Raw genomic sequence first — 24,910 nt, 5'->3', positions numbered from 1 at the left:
CCACCACCACTTGAACCACCTCCTCATCATTCACTCCTGAACATGTCCCTCTCCTGCAGCCAGCGAACCGCTGCCCCCTGAATCCTCCCCCGTCACTGTAGCCATCGCTCGCACCAAAGCTACAGCCGGGGAGAGGGCGGCCATCAAAATGCAGTCCACCAGCGTTCGCGCCTTCAAGGCCCTCACGTCCAAGATCCACCCGCAGCTCCCTCTGAACGCACGAGAGTCGCAGCAGCTGCTTGGACTGCTCACCACCTCCTTCAGGCAGCACCTCGATCGAGAGTATCCAGCGACTCAGCTCCGAGACAACCAAAATGCGGTACGTGATGGGCGTGGCCAGCCCATTACACCATCCGACGCCATTGCTCACCGCTCATCACACTCGACCGCGAACCATCACCTCGAATCCATCCTCACAAACCCCATGTTCGCTACAAAGCCCATGAGACGCTCAGGATCAACTTCTCGAGCTGAGCCCGCCCATACTCATAACATGAGACTACGTCACGTGATCGGCGATCCACTCCAGTGGTTTGAAGAGAAAGTAGCCGGCGGTACAGCAAGCATTGTCAGCGCGACGTTGTGTCTAGAGTCACTCCGTGCACCTGCGTACCGGGATTTGAACGCAGGCACCAGAGTCCTGGCCTTGCTCAAATCGGTTGGCCTCCACAAATCGGAGGCATTCTATAAACATCAGCCGTTTCTGCAGGCATTGGCCTTTGTCCTCGTTGCGGATGGACAACAACAACTCTTGTGGAGTATGCTGAACGTGGATCCGACGAGCGTTCTCGAAACCACACTGCTGGATCGTCAAGATGTTTCACGGTGGAAAGCCTACCTCTTGAAACACTTTGTCCGAGCTGAGCTCAACCATCCGCAAGGGCAAGACCATGCTATCGCCCTCATCCTGGCTGCGTCTTCATCTGGCAGCTTCTCAGTACGCGAGGTGAATTTAGCCGTGAATGTCTTTACAAAGCACATATATTCTTATCCATTCGCCGGATCTGTTAAGGATTTCGATACGCTCCTCAGCTTGGCGAAGCAATGGTCAACAGAACTCAATAATTTGAACCACGCTAGACTTGCATTGCGCCACCCGCACCAGCCTTCTCCTCAGCCGGCATTGGATTATCTGCAGAAGATTCACCTATCGCCAGAGGCTGTGCGAGAGATGCAGAAGACACGGCGTCAGTCGCTGGTCCAACTCTCCCTTGACGCTGCCCGACTTCTCCTCGCGCAGGGCAGGGTCGAGGATGGAGCCTGGGTGCTTGAGTTTGCGCAGAATAACTTCTCGGAAGAACTGGACTTGAGCAGTGAGACGCGAAATGTGACTACCTCAAGCGACAAGGGGCGAGAAAACGAGCTCAACAATCTGCGTTTGCTGGACGGACTGGCCCTTGATTGATCTTTGTTGTCATTCAATCCCGACTCCAAACTCTTGGGTAAACCTCACAACCCGGAGACAGCCATAGACTGTTCGCTTCCCAGCAACACTCGGATGCCGTTCCGCATAACGGAAGTTGGAGACTCAACGAACGGGATCAGCGCATGCCCGATAATGTGCTTAAGTGCCTGAAGGGCTGCCGGGACTTTACTCAGGCGTCGGACATTAGTCTTGCAACCTCTCTAGAAGAGCCCGCGATTGGGTGGAGCTAGTCCCCCAGACCCAAATCTTTCATCGGGGGGATTACGGAGCAGAGCTGGGAGCGCAATGCATTGCAGTGCATGAGTCTAGATCAGGGGCCGTCCTCCACATCTTCATGTCTTTGGGCCAGTTCTCTGTTTAGAAGTCCGGCAAGATATTGGACAACTAGTAGACACCGCATGAAGTTTGGAGCCCAACGAGTGGAAGGATCTCCTGGCATGGATCGCTCAAAGACTGGCTCTCTGTTATCGTCGGAGCGTTGGGCTCTTTGATGTTTCTATGCAGTTTCAGAGCCTGAGCAGTATGCGGCATCCCGGACTCAGCATACGCTCACGCATCCGCGACAAAGCTTCGTGGCCGGACAACATCTTGACGGCTTTCGTGTAAGCATACTCGCCTGTTAATGCTGCTGCACTCTGCGATTGTATTGTCATAGGCCGTGAAAGTGAGGGGGGTGTCAGGGACGTAGGCAAGTTTGAAGACTAAGTTTTGTGATCTCTAGAGAGGTACGCGACTACCTAACACGATGAAAGCATTGGTAGACACAATCGTTTCCGGCCTATTGAGATGTATGTCTAGTACTCAAGACGAAGTGCTCGGCAGATCTTCCGCTTAGCTTGATTGCCGCTGAATTACAGAGCCTCATGTGCCCCTACTGATTGAGGAAACCCCCCGGCCATCCAAGGACACTCAAGTGGCCCCTGGGTTCACGAGGCAAAGTGCCGACAACCAACATGAAAGTCAACATGCTTGTGTGCCCTAATTTTCACGTTTCTGGGAAAGCAGCTCAGGGTTTGCTACGTGCAAAGCAAACATGCCTTATCAACATGCGCAGAGACACAATTGGTTGTGGTGTCTGACCGGATGAGACCGGCGCTGACACTTGTCTTTTGAGCCTGCTGGATCACTGATCGGCTTTCCGAATGCGTGTCTTGAGAGGTCGCAACACGACAAGGACGTCCAAACGCGGCGCGATCCCATTCGAGAAGTTTCTTGCGGGGTTGAGCTGAAGCTGCACCTGCACCGCAGCTGGCTATCATGCCGCTGTCAGACCGTTCAGCGACGGGGTTGTGTCGAAAATCTGTTCCGCAAAGAGCAGCGCCGGGGGGGCCTCCATCTTCGATGATGCAGGTCTCCGCATGCTGCGCCACTACCTGTGGCTGGAACCGCATTCGACTCGGAAGGATCGGCGAGACCGGCGGGCGCGAGGATGAGCAAAGATTCCATCTCTTTCTGAGGTTTCTGCCCGTGCTCTTCGTCTCTCGTCTCTCGTCTCGCCGGACATTGAAGTACCGCCTATCTTGATTCAATCTCCTTCGTTTATACCCTCCGCTGCTGTCGCCTGCAAGGCCGCCAGAAAACCATGATCTCTACCCGGCAACCGGCAAACATCGCCTTCCCCACAGCTAACCTATCGCAGCTGGGATTGTCCCGACTTCGTGCGTCAAGTGGCTGTGCTCACGCCCTCTTACGGAGTGGCTTGGTGCATTGCGCCGGCCAGAGCTGGATGCCCCTGGGAATGGGGAATCGCCACCAGAAACGGTTCTCCGGGCTTGCAGTTGCGACTCCAATTGGCCGACCTTGTCAGGTCGAGACGACGATCTTGCGCCATCGTTGACGCCAACGCAGCTCGAGCCCATGGTCGATCTCGGGCCTCTGAACCCTGCAGCTGATGACATGTCTCCGTTCACTTTTCATATTGGGCATTCGCCGCGCTGTTCTGCTGAAGCTATCTTGTGCGCTTCTCATCAGTCTGCCTTCTGAAGTCACTGCTTCTGCTGTTTTCCGAACTTCAATAAACTCATCCCGCCTATTCACAATGCCGCCAATGCCAAGGCTTCTCTCGGCGTCTAAGGATGTGCTCATCCCTGACGATGCTGGTAGCCGGTATGTAGAACTCTGGGAAATTGGAGTTTTGGCGCCGCCATCGCCCACACGCATTGGGACTAACTTGACGTCAGGTCTAACGCTTCGCGCGCATGGAATCCAGCAGCAGACAAAGATGCATCTACAGCTTCGACCACTTCCTCGAGAAGCTCTCTCTATTCGGTGCGATCCATGACCGATTCAATGCTCTCGAGGCGAAGCTCCACCACATCCTATACGGGCAGCAGTGTTTACTCTGCGAACATGGAAATCGTGCCCACCCTCACCAGAACACCATGGGAGCTGGAACGAAACAAGCGACCTTGGTCACAGCACTCCCGGCGCTCACGCCCTGCGAGCGTCTTGTCAGCGCGCGTGTTCAGGGAACTTCCACGTGAGATATACAGCTGTATCTTGCAACAACTAGAGGCTCTCCACTTTCAATCGCCCCTCAATAGCTGCGCGACGTGCTATCTTAGGGATGTCCAGAATTTGGCTCTCACAAGCCGTGCGTGGGAGAAAGTAGCTAGACAGCAATTGTAAGGAGATCGACCTGCGATTAGTCGAATTGTTGTTGACGTTATGCTGTAGGTACGGTAGCGTTCGAATTCCAGCGGACAAGATCGATGCCGAGTCAAAGAAGTCCAAGACGAAGACCGCGAATCGCATCAAAATCCTACGACGAACACTGCGCGAGCGCTCTGGCCTAGCAAAGCTCGTCCGAGAGATACACGTGCCGGAACTGCAGCGCGTTTACCAGCAGAGCCTTCCGCAGGAGCGATCGCAACTGATTGATTCACTCGCATCGCTCGTCATGGCTTGTCCGAATCTTGAAAAGCTAGTCGGCCTTTACCCGACTTACGAGCATGAATTTGATCGCCTTACCCATGCGCTTTCAACGCGGAGTTCACTGAAAGAGCGAGCATGGATCATACGGAACACTAAGAGGCGCGATAGCGGATGCTTTGACGGTAAAGAGGAGGAGATGTATTACGCTTCCTACTCGGACCCAGTCGAAATGTTCCTACAACAGCATGAGAGTTGGCCCAACCTCCAAACACTGGTACTGCATGCCCAGAACGCCGGCAGCATGAACTTCAGGGCCTTCATTGCAACATTCCGACAGCTACCGAACCTGAAGAACCTCTACATCTCTAGCTTCGGTTCCGACGAATTCAACGACAGGACTCTGCTCGCACTGCCGGCCCTCCGCTCTCTGCGGCTCCAGGACCTCCACGGCCTAACCGACCGAGGCCTCCTCCGCTTCGCCGGCTCAGACGCTGCGAAAGGTCTACGAAAGCTCTCCCTTATTGACTTGGAGATCATGCTCCTCCCTGTGATCACAAAGTTCCTCTCAACCGCCGAAAACCTCAAGCGGTTCACTCTAGTTCAAGACGGCTCGCCAGGTCTTCCACCCGGCGCCATTATGCGCATCCCAGCCCTATCATCGAAATCCGTCGAGTTCCTCCACTGGGACATCCTCGTCCCCGGCTCCGCAAACGAAGATCTAGCATCCTCCATTGCCGCCGGCGGCTTCCCCAGCCTTCGCACAATCCGCGCACCAAGCGACCACGACGGCCTCCTGCAGAACCTCTGCAGGCCTGTCGCGCAGATTACGCAGGACAGCGACCACCACCTCCTGAGCCAGCTGGGCGGCGCAAAGCTGTCAAGCTTTACGCGCTACCTGCGCACACTCCCGGCCGCGAGGCGCGCGGCGCAACGGCGCATTGAGGAGGCGAGACGCAGACCGGCGGTTAAGATTGTTGTGGAATGTGATGGTGTGGTACAGAGTACGCATACCATCAGGTCGTACGTGGGCACGCTGGGCTCGAAGATCGAGTACCTGCTTGAACCGGATGTTCCGGGGAGTGAGGATGCGGTCGCTGGGATTGCGGATTTGCTGCGAGGCGGGGCTGCGTCTTGGAGTGGGAACAACGATGTTTGTACGGGCGGTGGAAAGGGCGAAGCTTCTGCGGAAGCGGGGGGCTGGTTTCATGCGCCTAGGCAGCGCTGTGCTTCGATAGGGTTGGAAGACCTGTTTTGAGATATCATAAGTAGTTATGAAAACTATGTGATCTTGAGCTGTAAATCGTCTTCATTGCGGACGTGCTTCGGAATGAAACGCGCGACTTGCACTTTTACCCACCTGAATCGAAATGAAGGCAACTGAACGCCTCGCCTACGACAACTGTCAATATGCGAACAGAAGATTTCAGGGAGTGGATGAGGTTGACGTGAAACATTGAAAGTTGGTGCTTCTAGAAGTGTGCCTGAGGCACCAACGGTACGGGTGCCGAGAAGTCCAGGGCCGCACTTCTGTTCGCAATCAAGGCCAAGCCTTGACTTTACAACCTGCTATTGTCCGCCGCTCTAGAAAGGAACCTAATCACTTCTATTCATGCCTCCCTAGAGCTGACAATAGCTCCCCACATCCACTTCGGATCTACCGAGGAAAACTCTACATCCATGCGGAAACCGCGGCGCATACTTCTCCTCCCACAGCACTCGCAATCGCCTTGATAACCGCATTCCGGGAACCCGGTGTCCGTCACATCGATGCCTCCACCGTATACGAACAGTTCACCATATGTCCCGCCATCTCAACCAGCGGCGCGCCATCCGCCGAAGCCTGCAGCCGAGGTTCTCGCAGAGACAGAGCAACAATGGATATTCTCGGAAGAAGAGCTGCTCCACACACCCTCGATAATGGATGGAATGAAGCCAGAAGTTGAGCGCGAGACACGAGGGAAGGGCGTCAACTTCATCTGGCAGGTCGGGATGATGTTGAAGCTACCGCAGCTCACTCTCTCGACTGCGGCCGTCTTCTTCAACCGGTTTCTCATGCGGCATTCATTGGTACCGAGGGAAGGCTATAAGCCTTTGCACCACTACGTGAGCAGCAACGCGCTGGGAGTTCACTACACAGCTGGTTCGCTGACATGTCCATAGCAAGTCGCAGCGACTTCGCTATTCCTGGCAACCAAAGTGGAGGAGAACTGCCGCAAGGTGAAAGAGCTGGTCATTGCATGCTGTCGCGTCGCACAAAAGAACCCCAACCTCCTCGTCGACGAGCAAACCAAAGACTTCTGGAAATGGCGAGACACAATACTCTTCAACGAAGACGTCCTGCTCGAGATGCTCTGCTTCGACCTCACCGTCGAGTCACCCTACAAGATCTTCTTCGACATGCTCAAGGCGCTCGGCGCAGAACACAACAAGAAGCTGCGCAACGCGGCATGGAGTTTCATCAACGACAGTTGCCAGACCCAGCTCTGTCTCATCGTGACCTCGCGCACCATCGGCGCAGCAGCCATCTACTGCGGCGCGAAGCACTGCGGCGTAGCCTTCCCCGACTTCAACGGCAGGCCTTGGTGGGAAATGCAGGGTGTGCGGCTGCGCGATGTGCGCCGGGCGTGCAACTACATGGCAGACATATTCGAGCACCAACCGACGAAGGATGGCAGTGAGAGCATCTACGTAGGTCTCCGGTCTTGTGAGGACGGCGATCCGGCCGAAGCAGACACGAGGCTAAGGTCACCACAGACGCCGCAGACGCCTTTCCCTGGGGCGGGCATGGAGAGGGGTGCGAGTGATCAGGGGGTGAAGAGAACGAGGGAGAATAGCGGCGCGTCGATGGAGAACGGGGTCCAAGCCGCAAACGGGAGCACGAATCCTCCGGCCCGGATCCCGAAGGCAGCTGAAGAGAGCATGGCGGTCAATGGGGCCGAAGCCAAAGTCGAGCCAGAGCAGCCAAGGACGAAGAGAGTCAAGACCGAGGCAAACGGTATTGACACAACAGCTAAAGCGGATGCTCAAGCTACTGGTAAAGGAGCCAGCAAGGTGGACAGCGAAGAGGGAAGCGAAGAAGGCGAGCTTGAGGAATGATTAGAAAGGGCTGTTAGGCTCCAATCCTTCCGTGTGGATTGGGCAGGTTCGCCATAGGGCCGAAGAGTACCTTCGTTGGCGCAGTTCGAATCGGTGTGCTGGATCTACCTGCATAGCAAGCTGGCGTTTTTGATGTTACGGCGTGCGGCGTCGAGATGTGTTCAGGCACAAGATACCAACGGTTGGGATATAGGTCTGCTGCATTCATCGGTGCGAGCAGAGGTCGGAAGCATCTCTCAAAATACGGTTGTAACTTGCGGCTGGTGTCACATCAATTACCTACTGTAGCGCCGGGCGCTGCCAAGCTGAAAGATTATGTAAGATTCGTCGCCTGCTATCGACTCGATCTGTGGATGGTGAGGTGTGCCATGCACGCACACCAAGGTGTCCAAGGATGGCACTGTCGTGGATTCAGTCATCAACAGTTAACGCGATAGCGATCTCACGCTGGTGTTCATCTTCCGCCGACGACCCGTGCCATATCAAGAGTCGCAAGTGCATCATCTCATCCATCAAGGCGATATACAAGTTGCCATGACGTCACGTGCGGCTGACACGGCGGTGGCCGCGCCAGCGACTTGATAGCGCCGTATGACAGCTCGATGACTGCTAAACACAAGCAATCGCCATGACGAGGTCTTGATACAAGCATCCATCTCTCAGTCCGACGTCCAATGCCATTGTGGCCTGCCACTGACTTAAAGCTGACCGTACTGCCTCCACCCGTGTTCCATTAACCTATCCAGACCTCAATCGCATATTCACCACCACAACCACCCACCACCATGTCCAACCCCGACTCCCCCTTCCTCCGTCTCCCCTTCGAGATCCGCCTCATGATCTACGCCCACCTCCTCCTCCCCTCCACTAGCGTCTCATTACCCAGCACTGCCAAAAGCGTGCACGCCGACTACCACGACTACGAGCACCAGCTGACCCTATCGCGCCCCGTTCTCTCCACAACCCCAACCCTCCAAATCCGCACCCTTGACCCAACCGTCTCTGTCAGCCCCGGCTCCCCCCGCCTCCGCACCACCTACGCAATCCGCCACGACCGCTTCCGCGCGCGCATCATGCACACCACCTATACGCTCCTCAGCAACCCGGGGCTACATCCCGCGATTCTATCCGTCTCCCACCAAACCCACGCCGAAGCGGCCGACCTCCTCTACAGCTCCTACGTCTTCGCCTTCGACACCCATGTCGAGGCCATCGTGCCCTTCCTCTCGGATCTGACGCCCTTCTCCCGCGCCCGCGTCTGCAAAGTAGCCCTGACCAAGCGCGCCCTGCCCTACTGCAAGGAGTTTGATCGCCTCGAGTGGGCGGCTGCGTGTCGGTGTCTCGCGTCCCTCGCCCTCAAGTCTCTCGAGCTGGGCGTCGTGGCGGGCAAGCCTAGCTTCTTAGGCTGGGACGACCCGGCCATCCCATCGCTGGAGGTCAGCTATTTCGCGGGGCTGGACGGGCGCAATGGCGGCGGTGGGGGCTGGGGCAACGAGGTCGTGGATATGGAGTGGGCGCGGCAGTTGATGGTGATTAAGGGCCTCAGGGAGTGCAGGGTTAGGGCGATTGTCGAACATTGTCCCCCGCCGGGGAGCGATATGATGGCGTTTTGGGTTGCATTTAGCAAGAGCGTCGAGGGGGCGTTTGGGGAGTGGGTTAGGGGGGTGATGTGTGAGGTTGTTTAGGGGGTTTTATCACTTGGGCGCTTGAGTTGGGCAATGGATGAGGAGGGGGCGCGTACGAGTCGGACGTTTGTGGCTTGGACGTCTTCAGGAGTTTCGAGTTACGGCGCACGCGCACGCGGGAAGACGCCTGGTTCGGATAGCCAATACATTAGGCTTTCATCTCGCCTGCCCCAGAGGTCTGGTCTACTGCGGTACTTTCACATTTCACGCCGGAGTTGGTCTTGTGCGGCACTCCCGAATTCAGCTCTTGGAGCAGGGCGCAAGTCTGGAACTCAGCGTACTCATTATCTGAGCATAATATGTTAGGCCCATACAGCCGTGGGCGGTTGATATCACGTGCCCGTTGAAATGTCTGACAGTCCCAGCATAAACCTACGGGAGAGGACACCTAGACATGATAAGCACAGATCCATGTTTGTCAACAGATGAGCAGAGCGAGTCACATGCGGCTGAATGTGGTTTGCTTTCTGGTCGAGGACTCTTAGTACCTACCCAGGTAGATAGGGACAGCACCAATGAGAACGCTGAACAACTCCGATTGCTAGAAGCCTCACACTATGCTAAGGAAACATCAAAGCCGTGCCGAACCAAGCGGACTACTCGCGTAGTGAATGCATCAAACGCGCCTGGCGGACATGGTATCTCAACTTAACGCATCAAAGCCGCTTCCAGAGCCAATGCCAAAACCCCCTTCCAAGTAAACTCATACCCTCATGCGTGAAATGCTGCATCAACCTAAGGTCACATTACTCATCGTGCCCAAAGCCTTCTACGCCTAAGAGTCCAGATGCAGTCCGGACTTCACCCTCTTTCCGCTCGCCTCGCCCCGCTCCAGGGGCTCAGCTTGCCTCTTCGTCCCCTTGCGTACAGCCTTCGAGAAGTCCTTAGTGCGACGCCAGCTGTCGAATGGACTAGCCTTCTTGCTGCGTGTTGCGTGCGTGGGCATTAGGAGCGGCGTGTCTTCTGTCGGCTGCAGCTCGCTGGTGCCGGCAATAGTAGGCGTCTCGTGCTCAGCCGCCTCGTTCCTTGTAGTAGAGCGAGTAGCACGTCCTATCGCCGGTGGTGTTGCAAGGATCTCCCCTTCCGCCTCCTGCCGAAGCTGGTAGCGGGTGCTCTTTCTTGGCGTGGGTACAGGAATGGGAACTTCAATATCCGTGGCGGCCTCTTCATCCTCTTCGTCAACAGTCTCGCGAGCGCGACGTTGGGACTCATTCGGGAAAAGTAGGCGAGGCTGAATTGTCGAGCGCGTAAAAGGACGGCGAAAGGAGGCGCCGGCTTTGCGACGGATGGAGTCGTCGCTGGCAGCATCAGAATCGTTGTCTGCTACGGCATTGGCAGATTCAGTCGTGGGAGGATGATCGAATCGGCGAAAGATCTTCTTGCCTCGGCTGGGTGGGTGTTAGCAAAAAGTCTGGATGCATGCGTGAGGAGTTGTGCGGTGCTTACAAGACGTAGATCACTCCTTCATTGTTACGGGCTGCTTCTTCCATCTCTTCCGCCCGTTCTTCGTCGCTCTGGCGGCGCTTGATGAAGCTGGCCCTAGCCTTGCGACTGTGCGGCTTGGCGTTCTTGCTGAGAAATGGGTTTTCTTCTTCATCGCCGATGCTGGGGACGCGTTCTTTAGAATCGGTGTAGATCTGAATTTTGGAGGAGGCGGCAACACCTCCATCAACTTCTTCTTCATGACTTGAGAGTGCAAGAGAAAAGTGATTGCCCTTTCGAGTTTTGCGAGGGGACGGCATAACATCCTCAACATTGGTTGGGCGACTTGGGAACAACACGCGTGCTGTGGAGCTCAAAGCTGCTTCCGACTCGGCGGGCCGCTTGCGAGGCGTCTTCAATGGGGTTGGCAGCATTGCTCGCGGGTCAAACCCAAGTGGCTTGAGCGATGACTCTGCACGAGATGGCATTGCGTCGGAGTCGGAGTCAAGTCCAGCTGAAGACACGCGTAAAGCACGACTTTTAGCAGGATTACGCTTGGTAAGTTTTGCAGGTGATGCAGGTGATGACGGTGGAGAAAAGGTCTGGCTGGAGGTACGCGCGATGGTCGGTTTCCGGGTGCTCGTTGGAGTTGTTGCGCGTATCTGCCGGCGGGGATGTAACGATGAGGTAGGTAGATCGTCTGGAAGATGATTTTTGCGGGCAGCGACACGGCTAGATCTTCTGGGTGAATATGCTTCGTAGGGATCAATGAGTGGACCGTGACGGGGCGTAGGAGGAGTGTGAACGCGGCCGGGAGGTGGAGGTGTTGTTGCCATGGCTGCCGAAAGTGAGAGGAAGCGCCGGGCTTCACCTTCTCAACTCTACGTGCGATTGCAGCTCGCGGCTGGAAAACGAACCCTTCGAACTGCACAGCAGCACTATGAAGAGTATCGCGTCCCAATTGTCGACGCTTGAGTATAGGTGATGGAGTTACCCAAGCGCTTTTCTAGGTAGACGGTGTATAGGTACTTAGATCAATGGCGCGACGCAATCAAAACAAACAGCGCGCAGCCTGGAAGACGGTGCGGCGGGTAGGGGTGACGGTAGCAAATATGAGCCCAGCAGAGGGGTATCGATGGCAATGGCTGACTGAAGGTTGGAAGCAGTGTGCAGTGGTGGTATGGATGCTGATAGTGACGATGGGCATCCCTTGGAGGTTGGAAGAGAGTGCAGCTTCGTCTCTCGCGGTGGCTGGCACCAAGCCCAAACCGAAATGGTGGAGGCTGAACAACGCCCCTGCGCGTCGAGACCGCACAGCAACACCACGCGTCAACCGTCTGGATCAATTACCCCGCCAAACAAATTGCTTCATGTAGCAACTTTGTATACTCGCCTCTTATACTGAATCTTCGTTTTGAGAGGCTTACTCCCTTTGGTCTCCCTGCGGCCATGTCTAAATCCCAAAGCATCCCCAATATAGACGACCTCAGTCTCTACGATTCAGAAGAAGAAGTTCCGGTTGACACGCCCGCGCACCGTAAAACAAAGTCTCGGGACGCCAACGGTGCACCCGCCGACAATACTTCTGGCGCCTCGAAGCAACGACCCGAGTCCAAATACACCGCTGAAGAAGCCCGTGAAGCTGCCCTCCGGAAAGAGCTCGAAAGCGTACGAAACATCAACAAAGTAATCGAAGATGTCGTCTCCTCCCTCGAAAAAGCGAAAAGCAACATGGATGTGCGTCTCTCCCCATCCTCTCGATGCCTATCCCCCTTTGGGGAGTGCAACCCTCACAACCCCATCCTCCCCTCCAACCCTCCAACTAACCCCACCCCCAGACCGTCCACCGCACCGTAACCTCCGCCTCCACCCTCCTGAACACCTGGACCCGCATCCTTTCGCAAACCGAACACAACCAACGTCTGATCCTCAATCCCAACTGGCACGGCGCCAGCCAAGATCTCGCAGACATCGAGTCCGAGGCCTTCCAGCGCCAGCAGGCGGCCGAGCAGTCCCGGATTCACGAGCAGATGCGGCGTGAAGCTGCTGCTAGAAAGGCCGAGGAGGAGGAGAGCAGGAGGGCCGAGGCGGGGAGTAGGCCTGCCAGTGGGGCGAGGGGGAGAGGGAGGGGCGTGAGAGGAGGTAGAGCTAGTGCTGGTGGTGCTGCAGGCAGAGGCGCAGGGGCTGGTGCAGGGAGTGGCAGCGGGAGTGGGTATGTGGGGGTTGGTGGGCAGGGTGGACGGGGGAGTGGGAGGACGACGCCTGGTACGGGACGTGGGGCGAGTGGGATTCCGGGTAGGGGTACAAGAGGGAGAGGTAGAGGGGTGGGATGAGGCTACGATGGGTCAACCAACCCGCATTCCAACCAGAATCTTAATGAGGTGTGAGAGAACACACGGTAGAAACGAAGTTCAACACCCAATCCGACTCGGGTCGCTCGCTACAGCTCGCGTTAGGGTGTGCGAGCGTGCGCCTACTGCCGACCGTGAACTCCAGGCCTTGCCTTTTGGTATCCAGAATCCCGACACTACATCCGAAGCCATAACTCCCAGCGCCAACGCTCATATGATATCTAAGTCGTCATCGTCGTCCTCGTCCTTCACTGCCACGATTCCAAGACTGTCCCTTCCGGGCTCCCTAATGCCCTTGCCATCAAGCAGCAGCCTTGCCTTCTTCTTGGCGGGACTTGTCTCTCTGACAGTGTCACCACTTCTGAGACCTCCGACCTTCTTCGTGGGACTTAGCAGCCCTGTTTTGAAGGCGCCACCCCACCCCATTGGTTCGCTGTGTGTACCTGAGCCCTGCGTACGTTTCCGCTTGACAGGATTCAAGCTGACATCGCTGGCCTTGTTTCCCAACAAACCCAGCGCTCTCGCATCCGGTGGATCGTGCAGTGCCGACGAAGCCGCCGCGCCGGAACCATCCAGCGACGACTTGGCCTGACTGTCCGTGCGAACGCGCATGTACTCGCTCCCCATCCCGCTGCCGCTTTTCGCCAGCCGATCTGCGAGCTCCCTCTCCTTCTCCTGCTCCGCCAATCTCTTCCGATGCAGCTCCTTCGGGTCACGGCCTCTCTCGAAGCCATTGATATCAGCATCCAGCAACTTCGCCGCACTGCCCACCGAGTACTGTCCCGGTAAGATATACGCCGTCTCATGCGTCAGCTCATCCCTAAACCGTCCCTCCTTCCTCAACCCATCTCCCTTACCCGCCCCATCCCTACCCCTACCCCCAAACATCCCACCTTCAAGCCTCCTCCCCCTCGGGCCCTCCTTCTCCCTCCCCCCACTCCACCCCACCATCGTATTAACCTCCATCCTTCCCCTCTTCATCTTCTCGACCTGCAGCCCGACATGAAACTCGCAAAACTCCGTCTTCCGCGCATCAATCCAACTCAGACACTCCTTCCCATCTTTCTTAACACTTTTACAAAACCCCAGATCCCTGGCCACCCCAATCTCGAGCACGGTATCCTCCGAGCTCCCGAGCTTGAGACTGAACGCGCCCGTGTCTCTGTTGCGGGGCGGCATGATACCCGGATTCAGCACCGCTAGCACCGTCCCCGGCGTCAGTTTCCACCACCGCTCGAAGCCCGAGCCGAAGAGGAAGAGGTCGAGCTCCCACTTCAGGTCCGTGAGGCGCAGCACCATGTACTTCGAGCGCTGCTTCTCGTCATCGGGGTCGCCCGTCGAGGCGATCTGGGGCCCGTTGCGGTGGGCGAGGGGCGTGGACTTGGAGGCTAGGATCCCGAAAACGATGTAGTCGGATTCGATGTCGGGGGGGTCGTAGGTGGGGCCTTTGACTTCGGCGAGGAGTTTGGGGATCGTGTAGAGGGCCTTGTCTTCAAATGTGCGAGTTAGGGTGGTATGGTGGATGTGGCGCTTGGTGAGGTGGAGGTTGGAGAAGGGATCGTAGGAGGTGGTGTCGCTGGGTGGAGGATCTTCTGTTGCTGAGGATAGGTTTTTGGAGGGACGATGGGCTGTACTTGGAGTTGGGACTGTGGATCTGGAGGAGATTGATTGCTGGGAGTCGGAGCGGGATGAAGTTGGGCGATTTGATAGTTTGGAGGAGTCGCTCGGCGTCGATGCTGTGTTGTTGATGTCTGCCATTGACCGTCGCGTTCGTAGGGCGCCCGAAGGGGGTTTTGTTGCTGGAGGTCCCATATCTCCTGTGCCTTGCGCGCCGCCACCTCTGCCATTCGCACCGCCAGATACAGCGGGCGACGCCGTCCAGATGTCTTCTTCATCCTGTGTGCCACCTTTGATATTGACGTCAAGGCCGAAACCGCGGCTTCGGGACTTCTGTATCCTCTCCTCTTTCTCCTGCCTTTGTTTATCGGTCAATCTGCTTTCTGCAATTCGCTCGCTGAAGCTCTTCGACTGCGACGCAGTTGAGCTGCTCTGAGAGACATAGCTAGAGCCCCTCGAGATAGCCGGTCGATTGAGCTCCGATCCGAATTGATCTTTAGGTGCGGTTGTCCGATTCCGTAAGCTGGCGGCTCGTTTCAGGGATACATCCCGTGCTCTAAGCCCTTTGTCTATCCCTAATAACACTCTTGCAGGTGACTTGGGAAGTTCTGGCGCCCTTCGATCCTCAATCGGAGACAGCGGGACCTCGACGGCAGGTGTTTCTACGGGCGGCGTAGCTCTTGATCGCTGCAATCTGGCTGCGGCACCTGCCCTTCTTGATTCACTTCCACCATCGCTGTCTGCACCAGAGGTTGCCGACCGCTCCGCCTTCGCTTTGCGCAGCTTCTTGAGCTTCAGCCGCGCCTCAATGGCCTGAATTTTGAGCTGAAGCGTCTCCTCATCCTCCTCTTCATCATCGTCTGGCAAATCTAGCATTGCGCTCGCTTTAGATGCGGATGCTGGCTTCCTACGGGGTGATGGGGAGACAGAAGTGCGCTCGCGCCGGTTCTGGAGCCTCTTGCGACCGCTGGGTGAGAGCAGGAGCGCAGCATGAGGGGACTTGGGGGGCCAGTCGGTTGCTGGGGCTCGTACTGGTTCTGTTAGCAATATCCTCGAGATCGGCATTCAGACATACAATTCGACATTGAAGCCTTCCGACAGCCGGTAGAAGCAAACCTGGTCTTCCCCCATTGACAGCCCTCAGAGCACCGTGGTTGTCGCTCGCAATGCTGGTTGTTGCCCATGTTGCTTGCTGCGCCGCGAGATGTACCGAGGATCTCCCGACGCGTTTCAATTAACGTCGACGCGCGCCCGCGCCGTTGTCTCGACACTTTCTTCAATTGCAGATAGCGCTCGTTGTTGGCCTGGTATACGCTCCGGACCTCGTTCGCTGCGTTCGCTGTGCACGTGTGAAGTACAACTGGGAGCACATCATGAAGACCCGGTCGAGAGCTCCCGTGAAGAAGCCGAAGAAGGAAGAAGGTGAAGAGGAGTCAACAACAACGAGCACGACATTGCAGCCCAGCGAGACGAGTCCTCCACGCCTGTTTGTTCTTCCGAGAGATGCGACGCCAGAAGCCCGAATTGTCACGCTGCCGAACCCTGCAACCTCGACCCCAAATCGCTACTACTTCTGCCCAGAGAAAGGCTTCTATGAGTTCACCAAAATCGCCGCGCCCAGGAGGACACCTCGAAGCTGGCTCCTTGCACCTCGGCGTAACCACAAAGAATCTTTGAACAGAGAAACCGGTGTTACTTTTCAAGAGGAGCAAGAATTAGTAAAACCGTTAGATGCGGAGGCTCAATCCGATAGCTCTGACGACACCAGCCTATCCAATGGTTACGTTGCGAAAGATGCGGATTTGTATATCGCCACGCCTTTAGACCCGCTGTTTCTCTTGCTCCCTATACTGGCGCCGCCCTCTACATCCGCCAAGGACGAAGACCATCTCTTGTTCGTCTCGATGGATGACCATCTAGACGCCTGCGCCGCTTCATCAGCACACGTGAAACAGCTTCTGCGCCACCAGAAGCTCAGAGCGATGCTACAGGAGCGTATGAATCACGTTTGCGATGCCGTTGATGCCGGCGCCGAGAACATGTATCGTTTGTCCAAAGACAAACTCCTAGAAGAGCTGCTGGTGAAGGCGCGGAGACTGGCGACGAACGGCTTGCCTGCATCAATGGAGCAGAAGTTCGTTCGTGCCGCATTGGAGGTTCCCGTCATGAACATCCGGCGGGAGGAAAGCACAATAAGCGCTGTCTCGACTGACATCGCCGAAGATGTTCCTTCGCAAGACACAGGCAGCCAGGCGCCGTCGGAGTCCACGGCCGAGTCTCAGCAAACAGCGGATTCGGCCGGAGGTGCATCGTCAAATGCAACATCGTTCTCATTAGCATCAACTGCTGCGGCCGAAACACTATCTAAGGCTTCAATTGCCGCGCCTGCAGATGTTGCAGAGCTATTGCAGGTCCGCACGGCCTTCAACTTCATAGCAACTTCATATCTACCACCGCACCTCCGTCGGGGACTCCAGCAAATGCTAGCTTCGACAAAGGAAGTCGATTTTACCCCCTTGGACGCCCACCTGAAGCATCTTGACTCTCTTCGATCGCAGGCTCAAGCGCTTCGCTCTCTATCAGACAACATTAGCCGGAAGCGATCCGCTGTAGAGGATGAGGAGGCAGCCGAAGTACGAGCGGAGAAGAAACGGAAGAAAGAGGACGAGGAGAAAAAGAAGAAGACGCAGAGCCATGGCGTGAGGCAGCTGCAGAAAGCAGATACCTCAGGTAGGATCCATGTTAAGTAATCACGACTCTGCTGACACCTGCTCAGGGATGAAAAAGCTCAGCGCATTCTTCGCCAAAGCACCTGCAACTAAGGCGGCGAAATGACAGCATCTCGAATATGTCATATTATCAGAACTTCCTCGGTCGCCGAACATGCCATGGTCTTGCGTGTGCACACCAACAGATCGTATCATTCCCAGAGTAGGACCACCTTAGCCCAGGAACGTGAAGTGCCCGGATGAAAGATGTTCCGGCGCATAAACTTTAGTATCGGGACAAGCATCCTTGTGTTCGAACAGCAGCTGAAATACCACCGTTCTATTGCAAGCGTGCTCTTGGAAAGCCCTTCCTTGTGACACAGCTTTACTCGTGTCAGGTCTCATCGATAGCCCCATTTCTTAATTCGGAAAGAATTGTGGGCGTTAGTGGTTGCGCATTTGAAGGCGTTCATACCAAATTCATTTTGCACTTTTTGATCGTCTAAAGCATCTTTTTTCAGTACCAACGCCTTTGCGCGGCTCTATCACATATTGTTCGAGCACCCGAGCTCGACCAACTCATCTTCCTCGAGACTATGTCTTCAGATACTGATGCTACGTTCTATGCGTTGATCGACTATGAGGATCAATATGTGCAACCTCTCATTATCTCAGCAGTCAAGTCTCAGCTCCCATCATCGTCTTGTAAGCTCATAACCTCCCTTTCCGACTACCCTTCCGCAGGTGGCCCCCTCCTCCAATGGCGCGCCTACGAGTCGCTCGTTTTCGAATTTGCACTCGAGGAACCTAGCTGTCTCGTAAACTCTTATATCATCCGCAAGGCCCTGGTCCGGAAGCACTACCTCTCAACTACAGTCTCAAACTGGATCACGAAGCACCCCGACTCCGTACTCAAGAAGCACGTCAAGCCCTCCGTAGACTTCGAGCTCGACTACGCAGAGTTCCTTGACGACGCCCTGGTTGAAGCCTACGAGCTGCGCGAAAGCTGCGCGCGCAACGAAAGCGAATACCCCAAGAACCGCGACTGGTGGATCCTCAAGCCCGGCATGAGCGATCGCGGGCAAGGGATCCGCCTCTTCAGCCTAGAGTCCGAGCTCGAAGCGATATTCGACGAGTGGGAAGCTGAGCAGCCCGACTCCGATGACGAGACCGCGCGCTCCGACACGGGAGATGCAGAAGATGCAGAGAGGAGCGGCGTCATCACATCCCAGCTCCGCCACTTCGTCGCACAGCCGTACATCCACCCGCCACTCACCTTCTCAGAGTACGGCCACCGCAAGTTCCACATCCGGACCTACGTGCTTGCGGTCGGCAGCTTGATGGTATACGTCTACAAATCGATGCTTGCTCTCTTCTCCGCGGATCCTTACGTTCCGCCCTGGAACTGTAATCCCGAGGATCTGCGCGCACACCTCACGAATACCTGCCTCCAATCCACTGGCGATCGCGAAGGCAGTGTCCATTCTTTCTGGGAGCTGCCGGACTACATTCCCGGCCAGGTTTCCCCCACTGGCCAGTCGGATCCTATAAAGTGGAAAGACGCCGTCTTCGCTCAGATCTGTGCCATCACGGGCGAGGTCTTCGAGGCAGCGGCCAGGGGCATGAGCATACATTTCCAGACGCTGCCGTCTGCGTTTGAGATTTTTGGGCTTGATTTTCTGGTCGATGCAAAGGGCAACGCGTGGTTGCTGGAAGTTAATGCGTTTCCGGATTTTAGGCAGACGGGTGATGAGCTGAAGGGGCTGGTGCAGGGGCTTTTCGAAGAGGTGGTTGATGTTGCTGTTGCGCCGTTCTTTGGGATGGGGGATGAGGGGAAGAAGGCTGGCAGCGAGAGGATGGTCAGGGTACTGGACATTGATTTGGGTCGGAGATGAGACGTCTTGCCTTGCTGGACGATGGACTCGAAAAGGAAACAAAAAACCATCTCAACAAGTGGGGCGTAGACCGTTCACAGCAAGAGCGAGGAATGCCAGGACAGCGTTCCAAGCAACGGCATGCAGCGGTTTGCTCTGTTTGTGGCGATTGAAGCACCACCTAAATAGACTCTTCGAACTTGTCGCGAGTGCGAAAGGACTGCCGTTTGCGGCTGGATGCACGCCCGGCGAAAATATACCCTAGTTCAGCGGTCCGCCCAAGCGCCCGAGGACAGCTGGAGCTGCGTAGTCAACCCATAATCTTGGGGGTGACTCGAGGCATCCTCCCTATGCAACATACCTAACAGTCCATCACCTCCATCCTAGTGGGTGACCCATGTCACCATTGCCTGTATACTGATCATGCCACAGCATCGCCGGTGATCTTGAAGACCATGCTCCCACTCCCCGGCTCACTCACCAAGACCGCCTCCGCCAGCTTCTCAGGCGTGATATCCGGGAACTTCTTTCTGTAATACTTCTCCTCCCACGCCTTCTTCACCGCCTCAACCTTGTCTTTCGATACCAGATGCACGCAGCACCCGCCCCAACCAGCGCCTGTCAGCCGCGAGCCATACGCGCCAGCACTTCTTGCCAGCTGGCACAACTCATCCAGCTCCGGACAGCTGCACTCGTAGACGTCTCGACATGAATCCTGCGTCTCGTTCATCAAGGCACCCAACTCTTCACACAGCTTCTTGGTGTCCGTCTTGCCGGAAGACGTGGTCGGTGGCGTCTCGAGGAGCTTCATGAACTTGCCGACCCGTATCGCTTCCTTGAAGACGTGCAGTGCGCGCTGTCTGAGCTTGAACCTCTCGGCTCGTACAGGGAAGCGCGATGTGAATCTCTTGTTCAGCTCATCCACGCTGATGCCGAGGAGGTCGCTGATCTCTTCGCGCGTATAGCCCTCTTCTTGAGCCAGGTAGTCTTCAGTCAGTTGTACAAGCTGCTCAAGTTGCTTCTGGTGCTCATCGACGGAGATCTGAGTGTTGTCCTTCACGCCATCCTTCTCCTCGAAGAAAGTATCTTGGAAGCCTCTAAGGCTCACGCCTAATGGCGCCGAATCTTCCGGAAGCTCTCGCTTCAGACCAAAGACCTTGGCCAAGAAGACCGCCGCGAGACTGCACTCCACGACACGCAGGTTGTAGCACACAGGCGCCGTAACGTGCTTATCTGCTGCCACGAAGCTCTGCGCCACCACGAACTCTAGCTTAGGATCAGTCTCCGGAAACACGATGTCCTTTGCCGAGAGATGCGGCTTGAACGAGACGTATACCGCTTGGCCTGGCATCCCAAATACCGACGCAGACTGGTCCATGCCGCCTGAGTTCACACCGACCGCTCGCTCGGATACGATGGCGAGCTCTGTCAGCTCTTTCTTATCCACAGCCTCCTCGCCGTTAGCTCTCATAACCGCTAGCGCGCTCGCGCACACGAAAGCCGCACTGCTGGACAGCCCACCCCCGCTTGGCACAGTGCCATTGACAAGAACGTCCATCCCGACGGATGTGAAGTGGCCCTTCTCTTGCCGCTTTTTCTGTAATAGCTCCGACGCGCCGCGCAGGCCCGCCTTGAAGTAGTTTGTCCATTCGTGTGCCTCGGCGTCGATATCGATCGCGCCGTCCGTAGGTATCTCGAACTCTCGTGTGGGGAACTTCTGGGAGTTGATGTTGGCGATGCGGATGCGGGGACTTTCGGAGGTGGGGCGAACGGAGACGGCGATGATTACGTCGGCGGTTACGGCCATGGGGAGGACTTCGTAGAGGGAGTAGTCGATGTGCTGCAACGCAGGCGGGCATTAGCTTCGGTGCTCTTTGGCGCAGCCAGTAGTAAGAGGGTTGATGATGGAGGGCTCACCTCGCCAATAATGTTGACACGGCCGGGACTCCGTGACACGAAGTCTGCAGTCTTTCCATATAGCTCGTTGAACTTTGCTAACAGCTGCACCCACCTCTTCTTCTGGGCTTCTATCACGTCATCCGGGTATATGTCATGCAGCGAGGTGGCTGTAGGCACCTCCATTGTGCTGACTTCCTCTACTCAGGCTTGCGACTCAGATGAACGTTTTTTGGGGGCCGGCTGTCTAACAAAGGTTGCTCGCGTGAGCTATCGAAATAGAAACGCGAGGCTGTAGAGAGCTGTTTGGCAGGCGATGGGCGGGGCTTTTAAAGGAGTCACTCAGGTTGAATTATCCTATGTGGTGAATTGAGCTAATGCGACCAAGTGGCACCGAATGCCCAAGTAGCTCAGTCAGAAACAATGCTCGGGTAGATTTTCGGACGGACAGATGTCAATACCTCGACGTCAGTGCCATGAGCATGAGGCTTGCCCCGCGATGCCGCTTCGCTACGTCCCGCCGCTAAGCAGAAGCTTAAATTTCTCCCACGCAGGTGGAAACTGAAGCCCTTTGGTCAATCTAACTTGTGGACGACACAACTGGCGACCTTTCATAGCTAAGGTATGATTATTGTCGTTAAGCATCTATATGACTGTTCCGAAGTAGGATAATGTAGCCGGCTGTATCTTCGGTGAGCACACGAGCGAAGGCTACGTGACGGACGGAGAGTGGCTGAATAGCGTTCGCACTGGCTGCAAGCTTAACTACTGATTTGGCGTTTGTAGTGCGCTGAAGGTCGAGCACATGAGGAAGAGGTTCTAGTGGCGGATAAGATGCCTTGGAGGGAAGCAGCAGGCATCCACTGAGTAAGAATTGCAACATCACAGCCTTGATTTCTCACTAAACAGCTTGGAGATTACAGGATTGTGATCAACGCCTCACCCAACGGGCCTCTCAGTGCCTAGCGGCGATGACTCTAATCCGCGCACTCCTGCTGTTCCTTCAGCCCAACATAAGGTAATTTTCGTGTAGGGGCAACACAACCTCTCGATAGAAGATGCTTCGGAACATTTCGTTGTCCAGGCTGAAGCTACATGGGGGATCGGTTGGCGTAGGATGTATACAGTACTTCACCGCTTTTGTGTACTTCCAACTCTCCCGATCGGACATCCTGTCCAGGAGACGGGAAGCAATTGAGTACTCCATAATGATGTGCTCGTTGCTGCAATCATCGAGGTCCTCCTTGAAGAAAGACAGAGGTTTGCCGTAGGAAATCTCAAGCAGTGCGGCGCCCAGAGAGAATATCATCTGGTTCTTCACTTGCAATAGTACCGGTCTCGAAGCTGTTTGTACTGTCTGCTGTGAAGTCGGTGCTAGAACAAAATTCGCGGAGACGTACGGCTGATTAGCCAGTGAGACCCTCTGGTTTTCTTCAACGAAGTAGATGTCGCCAAAGCACCAGCTTTCGCGAAGCCACGATGTGTTGCACAGTGTCAATACCGCGGTAGCGAGAGTGAGTGCGAGCGTACATCTGTGAATACTTGGTCAGCCACCACTGCCAAAGGGTCGACAGAGGGACAGTACTTTTCCCTAGTTGACAAATCTGCTCTGTTGCCTTGATCAAGGACGTTTCGTAGTGACATTAGCTGCCTTGATTGACATCGAGCGGTTGAATCGCTGACATCGTGGACATGGTATTGCCACTGCTGGTCATCCAGAACACCAAGACAGTTTCCCGGCTGGGGAAGTCGCCCGAACGTGCCGCATAGACGGTTTATCCTGGTGGTGGTAGTGCAAATCGGCCGTGTAGATGCGACTGGAGTTATGGTTATCGCGGGAGCGGGAGGGGTCGAAGCGGACGAAGCGGGGGTTATTGATCTAAACCAGCAAGCCTTCAGTGCTGCAACTTGAGTGTGCACTTCATAGGAGGGACGACGACGATTCATCTGGAAGTTACGGCCAGTGCGTGGTTAAAGTTGCCGGATATCTCGCCTTCAAGCTTGGCATGAGGTCTTACTGTTTTTGGGCAAAGTACAGTGGATCTGTCTCTTCAAAAACCTGGAGACCTCAGCCTACGACATGCGGAGGAGGAGTTCAAGCTGCTACAGTAGTACAGGAATCGACAAGTGTAGATCTGACTAAACACTTATAAAAAAGATCTGATACTGAGATCGTAGATTACTCACTGAACACTAGGCGCATGTAAATTTAAGACTTGAACATCTCGCCAGTCCCAAAGCAATGGCCCCGGAGCTGTGCTGTCATTCTTGAAAGAAAGGCCAAAGTCGATTTGGGGCTCACTGTCTCGGTCGTCGGTTTTCTTAGGAAGGTCCAGCTTAAGGTTAACGCGGGGAGTGCATTGGCAAGGACAACTTCGAGTCGCTATACACCCCAGTCTCTTGTACAGCCTTTGCGCGTGATTTTGAACGGTGCTCCAGTGTGTAGCGTTTGCAGTCCGAGACCTTTCATTACGAAAGCCTTCCAGATCGATAGCCGTGCTGGTCAAGGTGCAAATCTGGGTGATGTAGTTCGTGATCTTAATTTGCAATGATTCGTACTGTCTGGCTGAGAAACCCCCTGTAAAACATCGCCAGGGATTGAAGAACTCTTTGCAGAGTCTGTCGTCAATGACCCCGTCTCGCACGAATTGAGCCTTCGGAAATATATCAGCCGATGTTTGCTTGGCTGCGGGAACGTTACCGACGCTTAAATCGTCCCTCAACTCAAGCTTCTCTTTCAGCTGATCTATCTTTTTCCCGAGTTGCTTTACCGAGAGCCCGTATATCTTGTGATCTCTATTCCCAAGTCTTCGCCGCAGCTTCTCGTCAAGTGCCGGGTCATCCCATCCTTGACGCATATCAATCAAGTCGCGTAGTTGAGTTTCAGGCAGCATCAACCCACGTAAAAGCTGTTCGCAGGATTGCCGGAAGATTGTGACGCTCCCTACAAGGGAGATGTGGATATCGTCAAATACGTATTTGTATCTGAAGATTTGCTTGACTGTTGATATCTGGCACGGCGATTTATCAGCTCATAAGCTTCCACATTGACGATAGAAGAGTCCTCACGCCCTTGGAATAGTGCTCCAGCGCAGCGACCACGAGCGGAAACGAACCAAGCACAACTCCCACAATCTCGAGGCCGGACATGGCGGGATGGACTGATACTCATGGGCACACGGGAGAGAAAGGACGATTTTATACCTATTCCGAGCAGCTCTAGCGTAGACGCTTGCCTCTGAGGCTCATCCTACGCATTTGGCCGAATGTCTATGGAGCTCATACACTGCACGCAAGTACTGCGGGGTAACACACGTGAGAGGCTTGCCAATAAGCTGTAGGCACCTTCAGCCTTGCCCTCGACGTCAGTACAGTGGTCTCTAGAGTCACAATTTTTCTTCAACGACAGTTCCTTGCCAGCTCAGATGGCGATACCGATCTCGCAACGCCATGCCAACTGCTATGTTGCGTTCACCGAACTTATGGACATTGCCGCCAAGCAAGCTGCCCGAATGCCACCGTCTACGGACATAGGCGACGTTGCTGAGGAATTTGATAGGTATAAGCTGTGGGCGGGCAACGTTGGTGCTGCGTATTCAAGGGACTGCTATCAGCTTTCTCTGGACTACCGCTTAAGGGAAGCATCGTTCTACAGTTTTCAGGTAAGGGGGAGTTTTCTTACATCCGTAGCCACTTCTGATGCTTTTGGCTAGCAAGTTAGATACAAACAATGGCTGTACAATCAAGCCTTCAGTGCCTATGGTCCTATGCTTGACACGGGGAGCCGCAAATGACCTGTTGTCAGCTTTCACTGCCCTATCGCCAGCAGTATTCAGTCGTTGTGTCAAATCTTTCTATGCTGTTGGTCGTGTCTGTCGTTGTTTGCATGAGACAGGTGAACACGCCCTCTTGCACTGTTTGAGTCGCAGAGAAGTTTGCATCACACCAGGCGGGCTTTGCC

General features: G+C 55.3%; 11 protein-coding genes across 11 annotated transcripts; 7 read left to right on the top strand and 4 right to left on the bottom strand.

Annotated features, from left to right (window-relative positions):
• Window positions 1-148: 148 nt before the first annotated feature.
• Window positions 149-1,405, top strand: W97_04035 (uncharacterized protein; the record flags this gene model as incomplete). The annotated part of the gene is made up of 1 exon (XM_007781929.1): window positions 149-1,405. One exon carries the CDS (start codon window positions 149-151, stop codon window positions 1,403-1,405), a length of 1,257 nt encoding a protein of 418 aa, XP_007780119.1.
• A 2,059-nt stretch (window positions 1,406-3,464) lies between these two features.
• On the top strand, window positions 3,465-5,555 carry W97_04034 (uncharacterized protein; the record flags this gene model as incomplete). The annotated part of the gene is made up of 3 exons (XM_007781928.1): window positions 3,465-3,532; window positions 3,607-4,050; window positions 4,103-5,555. 3 exons carry the CDS (start codon window positions 3,465-3,467, stop codon window positions 5,553-5,555), a joined length of 1,965 nt encoding a protein of 654 aa, XP_007780118.1.
• Window positions 5,556-6,067: 512 nt separating this feature from the next.
• Window positions 6,068-7,396, top strand: W97_04033 (uncharacterized protein; the record flags this gene model as incomplete). Its single annotated transcript, XM_007781927.1, has 2 exons — window positions 6,068-6,403; window positions 6,461-7,396. 2 exons carry the CDS (start codon window positions 6,068-6,070, stop codon window positions 7,394-7,396), a joined length of 1,272 nt encoding a protein of 423 aa, XP_007780117.1.
• Window positions 7,397-8,181: 785 nt separating this feature from the next.
• On the top strand, window positions 8,182-9,081 carry W97_04032 (uncharacterized protein; the record flags this gene model as incomplete). Its single annotated transcript, XM_007781926.1, has 1 exon — window positions 8,182-9,081. The coding sequence occupies one exon, from the start codon at window positions 8,182-8,184 to the stop codon at window positions 9,079-9,081; it is 900 nt and encodes a 299-aa protein (XP_007780116.1).
• A 775-nt stretch (window positions 9,082-9,856) lies between these two features.
• W97_04031 (uncharacterized protein) lies at window positions 9,857-11,339 on the bottom strand (the record flags this gene model as incomplete). The annotated part of the gene is made up of 2 exons (XM_007781925.1): window positions 9,857-10,469; window positions 10,528-11,339. The coding sequence occupies 2 exons, from the start codon at window positions 11,337-11,339 to the stop codon at window positions 9,857-9,859; spliced, it is 1,425 nt and encodes a 474-aa protein (XP_007780115.1).
• A 613-nt stretch (window positions 11,340-11,952) lies between these two features.
• On the top strand, window positions 11,953-12,836 carry W97_04030 (uncharacterized protein; the record flags this gene model as incomplete). Its single annotated transcript, XM_007781924.1, has 2 exons — window positions 11,953-12,240; window positions 12,342-12,836. The coding sequence occupies 2 exons, from the start codon at window positions 11,953-11,955 to the stop codon at window positions 12,834-12,836; spliced, it is 783 nt and encodes a 260-aa protein (XP_007780114.1).
• A 228-nt stretch (window positions 12,837-13,064) lies between these two features.
• On the bottom strand, window positions 13,065-15,556 carry W97_04029 (uncharacterized protein; the record flags this gene model as incomplete). Its single annotated transcript, XM_007781923.1, has 2 exons — window positions 13,065-15,502; window positions 15,547-15,556. The coding sequence occupies 2 exons, from the start codon at window positions 15,554-15,556 to the stop codon at window positions 13,065-13,067; spliced, it is 2,448 nt and encodes an 815-aa protein (XP_007780113.1).
• Window positions 15,557-15,844: 288 nt separating this feature from the next.
• W97_04028 (uncharacterized protein) lies at window positions 15,845-17,306 on the top strand (the record flags this gene model as incomplete). Its single annotated transcript, XM_007781922.1, has 2 exons — window positions 15,845-17,201; window positions 17,248-17,306. The coding sequence occupies 2 exons, from the start codon at window positions 15,845-15,847 to the stop codon at window positions 17,304-17,306; spliced, it is 1,416 nt and encodes a 471-aa protein (XP_007780112.1).
• A 469-nt stretch (window positions 17,307-17,775) lies between these two features.
• W97_04027 (uncharacterized protein) lies at window positions 17,776-19,074 on the top strand (the record flags this gene model as incomplete). The annotated part of the gene is made up of 1 exon (XM_007781921.1): window positions 17,776-19,074. The coding sequence occupies one exon, from the start codon at window positions 17,776-17,778 to the stop codon at window positions 19,072-19,074; it is 1,299 nt and encodes a 432-aa protein (XP_007780111.1).
• Window positions 19,075-19,474: 400 nt separating this feature from the next.
• W97_04026 (galactokinase) lies at window positions 19,475-21,135 on the bottom strand (the record flags this gene model as incomplete). The annotated part of the gene is made up of 2 exons (XM_007781920.1): window positions 19,475-20,893; window positions 20,971-21,135. 2 exons carry the CDS (start codon window positions 21,133-21,135, stop codon window positions 19,475-19,477), a joined length of 1,584 nt encoding a protein of 527 aa, XP_007780110.1.
• Window positions 21,136-21,952: 817 nt separating this feature from the next.
• W97_04025 (uncharacterized protein) lies at window positions 21,953-24,099 on the bottom strand (the record flags this gene model as incomplete). The annotated part of the gene is made up of 3 exons (XM_007781919.1): window positions 21,953-22,481; window positions 23,509-23,960; window positions 24,019-24,099. The coding sequence occupies 3 exons, from the start codon at window positions 24,097-24,099 to the stop codon at window positions 21,953-21,955; spliced, it is 1,062 nt and encodes a 353-aa protein (XP_007780109.1).
• Between the last annotated feature and the right edge of the window lie 811 nt (window positions 24,100-24,910).

Source organism: Coniosporium apollinis (assembly GCF_000281105.1).
Source record: "Coniosporium apollinis CBS 100218 chromosome Unknown supercont1.17, whole genome shotgun sequence".
NCBI lineage: Eukaryota > Fungi > Ascomycota > Dothideomycetes > Coniosporium > Coniosporium apollinis.
This window is presented reverse-complemented; position numbering and strand designations above follow the sequence as displayed.